The 14,734-nt window shown below is 40.3% G+C and overlaps 1 protein-coding gene across 5 annotated transcripts in view; it reads left to right on the top strand.

Moving 5' to 3' along the window:
* Nucleotides 1–12,885, top strand: part of LRRC3B (leucine rich repeat containing 3B) — a 69,636-nt gene extending 56,751 nt beyond the window's left edge. For 2 of the 5 annotated variants that reach the window (XM_082193549.1, XM_082193548.1), the window contains exons 2-3: nucleotides 7,335–7,507; nucleotides 11,633–12,885. In XM_082193549.1, the coding sequence (XP_082049675.1) occupies nucleotides 11,798–12,574 (777 nt within the window). In that variant the 5' untranslated portion in view covers nucleotides 7,335–7,507; nucleotides 11,633–11,797 and the 3' untranslated portion in view covers nucleotides 12,575–12,885. The remainder of the gene's footprint in view (nucleotides 1–7,334; nucleotides 7,508–11,632) is intronic. The other 3 variants (XM_082193552.1, XM_082193551.1, XM_082193550.1) reach the window with 2 other exon arrangements.
* The last annotated feature ends 1,849 nt before the right edge of the window (nucleotides 12,886–14,734 follow it).

Genomic DNA, 14,734 nt, shown 5'->3' with positions numbered 1-14,734 from the left:
TTGGCTCCCGGAATCGTTTGAAAACCAAGGTGCGGTTTCCGATTGGCTGCAGGAGCTGCCTGCACTCAATCGGAAGCCGCGTCAGACATTTAGCTTCCAAAGAACATTTGCAAACCAGAACACTCACTTCCGGGTTTGCAGCGTTTTGGAGTCGCTTTGTTCGGGAGCCAGGCTATTCGACAACAAAGGTGCCACGGTACCGATATATCAGAAAGTCTGAAATAAGGATGTAACTGCATAGAGGCAAATGGGGCAATGTCCTGGCGACTGTTACTATTTAAAACTGATAAGTTTCTACTTACCTTTAATATATTAAGAGAACTGTTATTTTATAGTACAGAGCAACAGGGGCGGCAGGTGTCATGAGAGAAGTGATGATTGGCTTCACAGTTTCCCCACATCACAATTTTTTGCATAGCACACACACACACACATCGTGATTCACGATTTATCACCGTGCTGAAAATTATTCAAACTGCTTTTTGACGATGTATCAGTACATCGCCCAGCACTAGTTCCCAGTAGCATGGAAGACTCTTCCATTGGAGATTTGAACACTACGGTCTTCATTGGAGGCCGTTCTTTGGGTTCCCCCTCCACAAGAGGGCGGCAACACAAGAACGGGGACTTTTCCATGGTGGCTCCCCATTTATGGAATGCTTTCCCCCAGGGAGGCTCACCTGGCGCCATCGTTATATATCTTTAGGTGCTAAGCAAAAACTTTCCTCTATAACCAGGTGTGGCGTTTGTACAGAGCCCCTGGTCGTTTCATGGACTATTGACCTGTACACCACTGCTTTATTCTTCCGCTGCCCCCAACCAGGTGAAATACTGAGTCTCAGTCAGGTGGTAAAGTCAACAACAAAGATTAATGTTTATTGAAGAACAAACAAGTTTTAAATATGTTCAGAACGGGTTCTCAAATGCACGCCCTTAACTAGATGTGGCGCTATCTCACACTGTCACACTCTTCTCTCTCAGTTCTATCCCTGTCTCTCACTCTACTGTCACAACCACTATGTTCAACTTTTACTGCCTCTATCTCCCCCTGGTAAACCCCTGGGCTGAGCCTCAAAACCAGGTGGGCTCCACCTCTGAGCTTTCTCACTGGTCAATCTACATTAACCATTTCCATCCCCCTGTACAAACCTAATCACAAGGAATGGGCAAACGCCACACCAGGCCTTGGCCTTTAACTATCTGTGGCCTTTTAGAAGTAGGTGGGATGTTTTTAATGTATTTCTTTTTCCTCCTGGTTTTGATGTATCTGTGGGGGAAGTGTGTGGTCTTGTTGGTTGGTTGTAAGTTGCTTTGAGTTGGCCTGGGCGGGATAAAGCAACTAAGAAATGCAAAATAAATAATAATTCAGCAGGATTCTTCACTCTCCACCTTCAGACATCTCCTGAAGACTTTTTTTTATACCTTTAGAGAGGTGTGTGTGTGTGTGTGTGTGTGTGTGTGTGTGTGTGTGTTTGATTAGCCATTTGCCTTAATGATTATTTCCTTTTTTATTTTTTAAGTTGTGTCTTTGGTGTAATGTTATCGGAAACAAAATTTACAAGGTTAGGAAGTGGAACTGGCACCTTGATAGCAATTAAAAAGCTGGGTATCTGGCAGTGAAGTTGGAAATTCAGCTTTTGATGAACCTGATTACATGGATTCAGCTTTCCCAAATTATGCCAACCATTAAATAGCCTCTAGCACTCTTGTTGTACATGAAATAGAGCCCTTTTATTACTCTTATGTGTGTGCTCACAGACCATTACAATTCTAATTATTTCTCCCTGGTAAATGGTAGCCGAATAACAACTCAGTAAACATAGTTGGTTTTTTCCATTGGTAACAATAAAATACTTAATAGTTCATATTGTTCCTGTTTTTCATAAATGCACTTGATACCGTGGTTCATCTTGCTTTGTACAGAGGTTCCATCTTAGATTTTTGTTTCTTTAAATATAGAATGTTAAATATATTATATGCATACATATCAGTAGCGTTTAAAAAGAAGCTTAGGCTGAACTGTGGACCACAGTGGAAGAACAGCATGGATTCCTTTCATGATACAAAATTAACCATGCAAATGTCCCAAGAGCCAGTCTGATGAGCATTGCAATTTGTGAACTCCCACACTGTGTCTTAAAGGACCATGCATGGGGACAAAGGCCCTCTTAGTCACCAGGCAGAGGGCCTTCTCGGTAGTGGCGCCCGCCCTGTGGAATGCCCTCCCATCAGATGTCAAAGAAATAAACCACTATCTGACATTTAGAAGAGATCTGAAGGCAGCCCTGTTTAGGGAAGTTTTTAATAACTGATGTTTTAATGTATTTTTAATCTTTTGTTGGAAGCCTCCCAGAATGGTTGGGGAAACCCAGCCAGATGAGCAGGGTAGAAATAAATTATTATTATTATTATTATTATTATTATTATTATTATTATTATTATTATTATTATTTACTACTACTACTACTACTACTACTACTACTACTACTACTATGTGTGGTTCAGCTGTATTCTACAATTTGGAAGAAGAGTTTGAAGAAGAGTTTGGATTTGATATCCCGCTTTATCACTACCCTAAGGAGTCTCAAAGCGGCTAACATTCTCCTTTCCCTTCCTCCCCCACAACAAACACTCTGTGAGATGAGAGGGGCTGAGAGACTTCAAAGAAGTGTGACTGGCCCAAGGTCACCCAGCAGCTGCATGTGGAGGAGCGGGGAAGCGAACCCAGTTCACCAGATTACGAGTCCACCACTCTTTACCACTACACCACACTTGGAGTTAGCAAGGCCTAAGTATTAAGACTTTGTAAGGCCAAGTATTCCATAATCTTATGCCTCTTTCCCCATGCAACAAGGGCAGTTCCAGGCAAGTAGCATCCCCAAGTACAGCTCTGTATAGCTCCCTTTGTTTCTGCACCGCAGTTTATTGTGCCAGAGCACCAATGGCCCCGAGCCACCAGCACGGCCACCATCTCTTGATATTCTTAAAAGACCATGATGAAATAAGAGCTACAAGCAGTTCATGCAGTAGCAGGGTGGTAAAACTTACCACCAAAGAATGGCAAAAGTGAAGGGGATAACTCCCATTCTATAACAGAAGGAATTAAATCTTGGCTGCTTTCCTGATCTTCTGCCGGTTGGCTCTTCAGCAAGATACAAAAATGCTACAGTCAAACCTTGGTTCCCTCACGCCTCCATTTTGAAACGTTTTGACTCCCGAACTGCTCCGGTTTTCAAATTATTTTCATTTTTCATTTTGCCCCCCATTGACTTTGCAGCCAACCCATTGATCCTCAGTTTTCAAACTTTCCAGAAGCCAAATGGTCTTCTGGAACGGATTAAGTTAAAAAACCCGAGGTTCTACTATACCATGGGTAGGTAAACTAAGGCTACGGCCCAATCGCCTTCTAAATTTGGTCTCCAGATGGTCCAGGAATTAGCGTGTTTTTACATGAGTAGAATGTGTGGTTTTATTTTAAGTGCATCTCTGGTTTATTTGTGGGGAATAGGAATTCATTCATATATGTTTTTTAAAATATAGTCTGGCCCCCACAAGGTCTGAAGGACAGTGGACTGGCCCCCTGCTGAAAAAGTTTGCTGACCCCTGCACTATACCATTAAGCCTCAGGATAGCCCTTCCTTGGCTTTGCTTCAGTGCGTAGCCGCCAAGTATAGGCACCCCCAATGTTTACGGTGAAAGGGCCCGCAAAGTTTTGCGGTGGCCACACACGCCTACCACACAGTGTGCTGATGTCATAGGTGCACGCCAATGCCGCGGGACTCCAGGACCCCTCAGTCTCAGGAGCAAGGCAGCAGCCCTGCTTCAGTGCGTTTCTGCTTCACTGCTTGTGTGTGTATGTATGTCATTTTTATTATGCACAAACAAACTAAACAAACATAAAAATGTACCAGCGTCCCAGGAAGGAGGGACTTCCCTGCTTTCCCTGCTATGAGCACACAGTACAGTGCAATACACTTCCGGAATTTTTCCTCTTTTGATCATTAACTGAGGTGTGTGCCTGGGTGGGTGTGTTTGAATGAGAATTTACTAGAATGCACCAGTTTAGGTTCTGAATTGTTGGTTTTGAATTTCTTCCAAATATCTAAGGGTTCCAAGCTGAGACGTCAAGCACAAATCCTTTGTAAACTGATTCAAGATTTATTTATTTATTTTGTGTAAATGAAAAACTTGCTTTGCAGTTTTTCAAAATACTGCAAAGCACTCCCCAAAGTAGAATGGATTATCTATTTAAAAATTAAATAAATGAATTAGGGCCATGCATTCTCCCCAAGCCTCCATTTTGGTGTTCTTAACTGGTCTCTATACAGTTTGTATGTGTGTTACCTCTCCTATTAGCTGCTTTCTAACTGGTAATTGGGGACCACATACCATTCTTTTATTATTCCCTTTTCTGAAATTATATCTTCTGTGGTTGTTTGTTTTGCAGTTTGCTTCCTAAGAGGGTATTGGATTTAATTGCATGGCTGTGATTGTTACTAGCTGTTCAGTTCCAGATACTTCCTGTGGAGATTTGTATGCCAAGGCAGCAATGGTCTCTCTTGTCATCTCCTGCCTTAGACAATGGCTACAAATCTTATAATTGCATCCTTCTAAGTTACGTTTTGCCAGGGACTATTACGGTGGCTTGAAATATTGCATTCCTAATTGTACTTGTTGGTGGTTTAGCCTTTCTGCTTTTCTTTACAATTTTAGAAGTGTTCAACATTGTGTCTAGATGGTGACTATCTATGTTCCTATTGCCACACTTCTTAAAGATGCAATATTCAGTCCTTTTTTTCTTTAAAAATGTTTAGGGGTACTCTCATTTTCCTAGTCATATTGAAATACTGCCCCTCAAGGAGGCCAAACTTAGATTCACAAAATGTTTAGGGGAATGCGTGCCCCTGCGTCCCCTCCCCCCAAAAAAGCACTGAATATAAGTCTCGAATATATTATCTGGTCCTCTTTTGTTTTAGAGCATTTGTCTCATTTGATTTTATTGTTCCTTTTAACAACATGATCTGCTCTCATGCCTGCATAGATTATCTTCATTCAAGTGACTTCTGGTGATGTTCTTTAATAAAACAAAACATTCCAATTTAGTTGTCTTAATCACTTTAGCAGTGATACCTTTAACTAGGGATGTAATAAGTAATAACATTCTTAATGATTTTCCCCAGTCCCTTAATGTTCTTTCTCTGTTTGCATTTTTCAGTCATGGAGTTACTACATAACAATGTTTTCTCCTTTAATACATACACACAAATTTTATATTTATATTATATTATATGTTTCCACAAAAAGCAATTGGTTGCCTTAGCAGGATAGACCTATAGGTAGCAGATTTGTTCAGTTTTAACTCGGAGTTGTTATTTTAGACTGCATTTCTGTACTTCCTTACCTGTGAGTAAGCCTCCTTGAATTCTGAAGATACATGTAAGAGCTAGATAGCAACTGGATGAGTGTTTGTGGTTGTATTCATGCATGTATTTACACACAAACACATGTATGTGTGTGTGCTAGTTTGCAGAAGAGTGTGTTTCCATCATGTTATGTTCTTCAAGCCCCATGTTGGGCAAAAGATTGCTGCATTGCAGGACACGGACAAGATAACCCTAGTGGTCCCTTGTAGCTTTACAATTCTATGAACACAAATGTCCGTTGCCATCTGCAGAAGTGGCAACCACTTTGTGAGACAATGCTCCCTGGGTCAAAATACGGCCTAGGGCTTTTATAGTGACTTACAGAACTTGTAATATTTTTTTCAGTTTACCACTTGTGTTTTGAAGTACAAATTACCCTTTTACCCATTCGCCTGTATGCAACCTGGCCAGTATTTTGCCCACCTCTGCAACTTCCTTGCTGGCCACAGTTGCCAACATTGTCTCTTTTCTAGTACATTCTTCATATATCATTTTATGATTGGCTGGCTTTAGTTCTTTTCATTATCTTTAGGGTTTTTTTGAAATTTCTTTAGGGTTTTTGAAATGCATGGTTAAGAAAACAACAGGAGCCCTTTAACTGTCTCTACAGTGAGGGATTTTTTTTTAAATAAAACAACAATAGCAGCAGCAGCAGCAGCAGCAGCAGCAGCAGCATAAAAGCACTGCTTTTATCCTATCAGGATAACTCCTCACTTTGTGTTAAGACAGACCATTCAGGAAGATACAGGTACAAGTGTAGAAATGTTCAGAGAAGTATATGGCTCCTTGGTCGTGAGTTTATGGGTTTATATAGTATTGTGGATTGTTGCTAAATGTAGCAGATGATGATTAATGGGTTGCCTGTGCATGTTCCTCAGCCAGCTTCTGCTGTTTATAATGGAACTGATTTGGAAAAACTATAGGGGTAATTCAGAATCCTTGATGCCTGGTTACTAAAGGCTTAAGGTTTGATGCCTTTGAAATGTTGTTTTTAAGTGAGGAGAACTATGACTTTGGTAAACTTTTTAAAGACTTTATAGAAAGCTTTCTTTAAAAGGTTATTGTCAGGTTTTTAGCTTAGGACATATTCTTGAGATATTCCTGAATTATGGAAATAGAAAATCATCACATGAGATGAATTCATAAGATTCTAGGTCTTACAAATCTTTTGCAAGGAAGTCTTGCAATGAAGTTCAAGATCTCCATATACTTTTCCTTTTTTTACCCCTCCCCAAAAAGTTCACCTAAGAGATGAAACTGGGGTACAAGAATGGATAAATTATTGTTCTCGGTACGACAACAGTTTTACCCCTGTTTCGTTATGTAATGCTTAATGTATGAATGCCAGAATCAAATCATAAGAACTCTGTTTAAAAGTGAATTTACTCCTCACAGAGCTAAAGAAATATTTTGCTTCATTGTTGAAAATTTGCAAACGCACATTGTAAATGCACCCTTAGTTTCCTCAGCATTCAACTTGCTATTTTCAGTATCCCTTTCAAGGCTGTTTTCTCTTACTATCCAGTTCTGGAAAGTCACTGCCAAAATTTGCATTTCACTTAAGATTCCCCACTAGAAACCTCTCGTTGCTTAGAGATATGTTATGGACTAGCACTATACATTTTGTTCATCAAAATCAGTTTTCATTGCTTGTGATTTGTCTGCCGGGGTATTCATCCTTCCACATTTCCTCACTCTAAAAATATTTAGAACTGTTCCACCCCATCACCTCCTTTACCATCATCATTATTAGCAACAGGGATAAGGCGCAGTCGAATTTTGTTTGGCTTGATTGCTATGATAAGTTCCATATTACGAAATTAGAAGGAAGAGAAGAGTAGTTTTTTAACATTAAATAAACATTTTTGCGCAACCTTTTCTACAATCATTTTCTTTCTTTTTGTCCCCAAGACCTCTCGCCCATAAGATATGAGATGGCACCATGTGATTCATTCAGCAAGATCTCTTTCTACCTCTTTGTCAGAAAAAAAACAGCACCCTATGAGGATATCATCAGATAGGAGGCTACCTGGCAACCTTCCAAGGCTTCTCACCAAAACATCAAAGCTACGATAAGTTGGCAGGTTCTTCAGATTTCTTTTATTACACACTATGTCTCTGAATTTCCTCAACCCCAGCTTGAATTTTTGAAAAGATTATTTAGATGGCATAGCAGCTACTTCCCAAAACTCAGAACTATGGGGTTTTTTTTAAATATGAGAACCAATAGTTTAAATTCAGCCCCCCATGCATACATCCCTGTTAATTTTATTTATGTTGTTCTTTGTCGTATTTGTAAAAATATTTTAGAGCTCAGCTGAGCCAAAACTTTGACGGACATGAATTTTCAGCTCAAAATAGTTGAGAGGAAGTCATATGGGGAAGTCATAAAAATGGTTTCACACAATTCCCCCCCCCCTCACCTTTTCCACTGCCACTGCTACCTGGTGGAAAAACAATTGTGCTCCTAATTGATGCATGTCATTGTCATGAAGGCAGATCTGAGTTAAGGGTAAAAGCAGTGCTTCCTGATCTCACTGGTGTCTTCTGAGTAGAAGTGTAGTGAGAAGTGTGAATGGCACCAATGGTAAATGTATGCTCGTACTTGATCTCTGCTCCCATACCCCAACCGCTGAAAAGAGTCCCCAACTTTTCAGTCTTAGTCATAGTGGTGACATTTCCCCTGTGAAGAAATGTTGCAGCATTGGGCCTTTCTAGTTTACCAAGAATGCAATTAAGGAGGGGCATGACACAGGGCACAAGGAGAAGGGGACGACAGAGGATGAGATGGTTGGATAGTGTTCTTGAAGCTACCAACATGAGTTTGACCAAATTGCGGGAGGCAGTGGAAGACAGGAGTGCCTGGTGTGCCCTGGTCCATGGGGTCACGAAGAGTCGGACACGACTAAACAACAACAACATAACACAGGTGTATACAGTCTTGCACGATGTGGAGGAAGTGGATAGAAACACCCACACACCCACGCCCATAATACTAGAACTCAGAGCCATCCAACGAATCTGAATGTTGCAGAGTTCAGGTTCGGCAAAAGTAAGTACCACTTCACACAGTGCATAGTTTAACTATGCAATGTTCTCCCACAAAATGTAGTAATGGCCACCAACTTTAAAACAGAATTAGACAAACTTGCAGAGAAGAAAGATATCGTTGGCTGTGTTCCACCTCTGATGTTCAACCTCTGAATATCAGATGCTGGGAATCACAAGTGGGGAGACCACTGTTGTGGCCAGGTCTTGCTTAAAGGCGTCTGGTTGGCTACTATAAGAACAGGATTCTGGATCCTGATCCATCAGGCTTTTTCCTATCTTCTTATGTTGGGTGGTCTGTTTTGGCTGAGCCCTAGCAGTATCTCAGCATCACTCCAAGGAGCTCAGGGCTGCTTCCTTGTGGTTTTCCTATCTTAGAAAAACCATGTGACATAAATTGGGATAAGCCAAGATCTATCACATTTATATCCTGCACTATCTGATACAGTGGTACCTCGGTTTAAGAACAGGCCTGTTTACAAACTATTCGGTTTATGAACTCCACAAAACCAGAAGTAGTGTCCCGGTTTGTGGACTTTACCTCAGACTAAATAACGGAAGAAGGCTGCAGGAGGCCTCATTGGGGAAAGCGCGCCTCAGTTTAAGAACGGTTTCGGTTTAAGAACGGACTTCCAGAACAGATTAAGTCCGTAAACCAAGGTACCGCTGTATTCCATAAAAGCTCTCATGCAGTTGTTCCAAACTAGTACTAGGATTCAATATGCAGAAAACAGAACAAAACCCATTCAATACCAAGATTTGTTTAAGCCCTACTGATGAGATTCTGAAATTTCTGCACCTGAATTCAGATGGACAATCGCTAATATGAGCCCATCTGTGTCTGCATGATAACCTACATCTATGAATTTATAGCCACAACATGTACTTTGTGAAATTTTGAGACAGTGATTACACCACTGAAACGCCCACATGGAACCTTCAGTATTGGAATGAGTTGAGTCCCTCAAGGCAATGGCTTCCTGAAGTATAGAGTCATTCTTTTGTGACATCTAGTTGACTATGGACTTATGGTTGGAAACAATAGAAGCTCAAGGATTACATTCTTGGGGCCAAACTGCATGTGATTTGGAGCTCCATGTTCAGACGTGTTGGGAAGATTTGTCTTTTTGCCCAAGCTTTCTCCAACCCGTAAGACTGGAAATTTTTTTACATGTTTTCTCTGAATTTTTGTTTTATTTGCTTTTATATTACTGGTTTACTGGTTTTAGGTTATAGGGGCTTGGGTTTTTTAGTGTTTTAATGATATTCTGTTTGTTTGTTTGTTTGTTTGTTTGTGTGTGTGTGTGTGTGTTTGTTTGTTTGTTTGACTGTACACCATTTAGAGATTTTTGAAATATTAAACACTAATTAAATGCCTAAACAAATAAATGTTACCTCTCCTTGATTTTTTTTTAATTAAAAAGAAAAGCAGTCAGATGCCAAAACACACACACACAAAACTCATGGTTTTTCTGTTGAGGTGCTTCCACAAAACTAAGTTGTGCATGGTTGGTATTTATTTAAAAATGGCCTTCTACTAACTTATATTGTAGCAGGGATTTCAGAATAGAAATGCTTTACCTTGCAACACCTTCATTTTGGGGGAAAATCAAATTGCTAATACCTCCATATTATATAGCATTTTAGGTGTGCAAGTTGGGGGTTTGTTCCATTTCTCTTCTTCTATAATTGCTCTTTAAGTTGGGTCATTATTGTTCCCATTTTACAGATGGGAAGCAAAGACTAAAATGTTGGGAGTTACCAAAATTCACAATATCTAGAGCTAAATTAGGGTTCTTAGAGATTTCTCATTTGCTTGTCCCTCACTTTATATCCAGTATACTGCACCTAGTCCTTAATTAAGAGAACAGATGATATGTAAATTATCCCCAAATTTAGGAATCAAAATTGAAGATGATTCACACAGCTTACATTCTAGGAATTCAATTAGCAGTAACTTCCCTTTGTGTATAAAATAAGAATAATTTATATGTAAATATAGCTTGGAAGGTGGGCAAATCTCTCAGCTTCTGCATAAAAGAAAATGTCTGTATATAAAGAACCTGCTTTGATTTATAAAACTGGACTGTAGTTCACACTTAAAGGACAATAAAGCAATTGTGTCGCAAAATCTTGTATGTTAACATTTCACTGTCTGCTCTCCTGTTCTGTTCAAATTTAATTAAGGGGAAACTATTTGAATATTTTCACTTTTCTTCAGAGAGTTCAAAGACAAAAATACATTCATTTGCTTTCATTGTTACACTTAGATACTGTAAAATTGTAGAGAGCATTTTAATTATTACAGTGGAGTGTATTCCATCATTTCTGTTATAGTGCTAGTGATAATTTAAAATAAAATATATTATTGTTTAAGATATTTTATTTCCAGTGTCGCTGCCACAAACATGTAGCAAAATTCTTTATCATGCAGGTAGATTGAAATATTCTGAAGAAAAAGGAAACTGGGCAAGAAAGCTTGTATTTGTGCCATGAAATCCAGCAATATTTTGGTTTGCTTTGAAAAGGAGTGCATTCTTCTTGTAAGAATGTGCCCTCCTTTAAATAGTTTTATTTGAATTGAAAGCTATACGGAATACTTTGTTGCAAGGCCATTAACCACAAAAATGCTTGCCTAATTTGTTACTGCTGTTGGAGACCCACTGTAAATCTTATTAATGTGTCTGCTACTGTAAAAGGAAGAAAGTAATTAAGTTTTATTACTATTGTTCTAGAAAACCTCTGTTTTTTAAAAAAAAGAAAAGGGGGAAAAACAATGTCCCTCAAGAATGGTAATATTAGATGGGATGACGTCTGTACTCTGAAGGAAATACATATGAAACTCACGTTGGCACTGTGCGTTAATAAAATAATAGACTATCCCATTGAATTTTTCAATTAAGACTATATTCCTATTCATCAGGGATGGGGAACTTAGAACTCTTTAGGTGTGTTGGACTCCCATCATGCCTGAACACTGCAGATGATGGGAGTTGGAGTACAGCAATGTACCTGGGAATAAGTCCCACTGAACCTCATTGGGGATTACTCCTGAGTAGACATGCCAAGGATTGCACCGTAAATTGCATTTGTGCCTTGTTGAAATGAGTGTCTTTTCTAGTCTGATTGGTGGTTGTTGTTCTTTTGTTTTGATTTTCCAGGGATGTTCTTTCGAAAAGAAGACCGACCATGAGGAAGCCCGTGCATTAACACATTCTTGGGCAACGTCGCCGAAGAGGATGAGATTGGCGTTTTGTGCCTGAGACCCTTTGCCACCACTGTTGGGTAAATGAGAAGTGGCTGTGTGATTATGCTGACATCCCAGCATGCATCTGGTAGACCTGTGGTTAACTCGCTCCCTCTCCATGTGTCTGCTCTTACAAAGCTTTGTCCTTATGATACTGTGTTTTCATTCTGCCAGTATGTGCCCCAAAGGTTGCCTTTGTTCCCATTCTGGAGGTTTGAATGTCAGCTGCAGCAATGCAAACCTCAAGGAAATACCCCGAGACCTGCCTCCTGAAACTGTCCTCCTTTACCTGGACTCCAATCAGATCACCTCCATCCCCAACGAAATCTTCAAGGACTTGCACCAGTTGAAAGTCCTCAACTTGTCCAAAAACATCATCGAATTCATAGACGAACACTCCTTCAAAGGGGTGGCCGAAACCTTGCAGATGTTGGACTTGTCGGACAACCGGATTAAAAGTGTCCACAAAAACGCGTTCAACAACTTAAAGGCCAGGGCTAGGATCGCAAACAATCCCTGGCACTGTGATTGTACTCTGCAGCAGGTCTTGAGGAGCATGGCCTCCAACCACGAAACGGCCAACAGCATCATCTGTAAGACTTCGGAAATCGATGAACACGCCGGGAGGCCATTCCTCAACGCTGCTGACGCTGACCTCTGCAACCTCCCTAAAAAGACTACTGATTATGCTATGCTGGTCACCATGTTTGGCTGGTTCACCATGGTGATATCCTACGTCGTTTACTATGTGCGGCAAAATCAAGAGGATGCTCGCAGGCACCTCGAGTACTTGAAATCCCTGCCAAGCAGGCAAAAGAAACCAGAGGAAGCAGATGACATAAGCACTGTCGTATAGTGTAGTGATTGACTACAAGGTGGAAATTAGATGTGCATAGCACGGACGCCAGGTGTTTACTTCTAACATTCGTTGTAAACCTGTAAGACTCCCCCCCCCCAATTAAGCTGAATTATACCACTGTCAAAACTTTCTAACAAAAAGATTTCTGTTTGGGTGATAACAGTACACCTTTATTGTTTCTCTGGTGGTATTCTCAACCAAGTAAAACTAATACGTAAACATTAGTTTAGACCCATTCCACTCTTTAATAATGAAATTTATTTTTTTAATTTAAAACCAAATAAAAGCTTAACTTTGAACCATGTAAATACAGGCTAATTTGTTGAACCAAGGTCTGCCTGATGTGTGTGCGTGTGCATGTTAATATGAGAGAGGGTGGAGGAGTCTAGAATGGCTGTGGTATAGAATTTATTTTATTTATAAGAATATCTATAAACCACTAAATCATACAAAATATCAAGGCAGTGTACAATTAATAGGGTGGTTTTCATCCTGAAAAATCCTGCCACTGTCCAGCTTTATCTTATAAAAAAATTATTTGTACAATTTCACAGAATTGGGCAAAATATGTAATGATAAGAACACATTGTGACTGCTTAGTGCTATGAGTGAGTGTGTGTGCCAGTCTTTCTGTAATCTTTTGCCTCTCTCCCAACCCTCTCCAATTGGCATTAAGCTTTAACTTAAAGTATCAAGGGAAACCGATCATGTTGCTGAGAAGAGGGAAGGAAATCCAATAACTAGCTGTTCTTTCAAACCTCCCCAGAGAATCATGCAGCATCAGAGGGTTTAAAACACACACACACACAATCACAGAGAGAGAGCAAGAAGGCTTCCTTCTGTGTAGAGATTAGAAATGGATGAATTTGTCAATTTCACTTTCTCTCTGATTCTCATTTTTCCATCCTTTAGTTTAGTTCTGCACATTCCCACAATGGTTTATTTGTTGTTGTTTTTAAAGGCCTCAATAAAACCCATCAGTTATTTTAGTGCAAATTTATCCTAATATACACATTATTATATGCATTTTTTCCTAATATGCACAATTTGCTTTTCATTTTTCCCCAAAGTCTCTTTTTATGTTATTTGCACTAATATATACATATCTTTCTGCACACTACCCTAGTATCTCCATTTTTGTACATATTACTTGACTGAGGAACTGCATTGCAAAATTGGGAGAAGTGAGGATTTCAAAGGATGACACTGTTTTCATAATATTTTGGAAAGGGCAAATTTGACAAGTTTGCCTTCAAATGAGTACTGAATTGAATTCCTTCACCATTTCTAGTGGAGATACTTGCCTTCCCCTAAAGTTCCCCACACCCCAGAGTGTACAGACAGGCTTCCTCATGTTGCAGGTAACTCCCAGAGAAATTTTTTTTTGGGGGGGAGGACAGTGGGAAGAGACTCAGGACTGATGGGGCAGCGGGAGGCCCCATTAGCTAAAGTGGTACCTCAGATTAAGAACAGTTTCAGGTTAAGAACGGACCTCCAGAATGAATTAAGTTCTTAACCCGAGGTATCACTGTAATGGATTAACTGGCAATTTGATTGTGACATTGGGTGGACCGTGCAGAAACAGTTCAGCATGGAACCCACCATAAACTCTCCTGTTTTTTTCAGATCAGTATTCCAAAACATGGTTATTGTGGCGGCACAGCAGCATGCCTGCAAATCCATAGAGTTTTTGCTTTGCTGAGCAGAGATGGCATGACTTACTGGCTGTTAACTGTCGTCCTGCCATTGCAAGCTGTGGAGCTCATAGCCAAGTACCAGACAGATTTCCTTTACTATACTAGCTGTGTTTCTTGGTTCCAATAGAACCAGAGGGCAACATCAGCACCAGCTTTCATTTTGTCTATACAGGCACATGCCCTCACATAACAGAGGGGCAGTGTTTGATCTGTGTCATTTGTATAGAGTGGGTGTGCTGGTCCCGGCGGGTTACCATGCGGCGTGATCCGAGTCCAGTCCAAGGTCGAGGATGTGGTATGGAGGCTGTCCGTCAAGGCTGAAGTAGAGTCCAAGGCAAGGAGTCAGGTGTGGTCAGGAAGTCTGGCAGAAGAGCAGGACAGGGTGCCAGCAGGAACAGGTTACCAACAATGTTGCTCCTGCAACCTGGGACTGGGGCTGGCTGGCTTTTATCTGCCCCGA

Source organism: Podarcis vaucheri (genome assembly GCF_965113315.1).
Source record: "Podarcis vaucheri genome assembly, chromosome: 12".
In the NCBI taxonomy this organism is placed as follows: domain Eukaryota; kingdom Metazoa; phylum Chordata; class Lepidosauria; order Squamata; family Lacertidae; genus Podarcis; species Podarcis vaucheri.
This window is presented reverse-complemented; position numbering and strand designations above follow the sequence as displayed.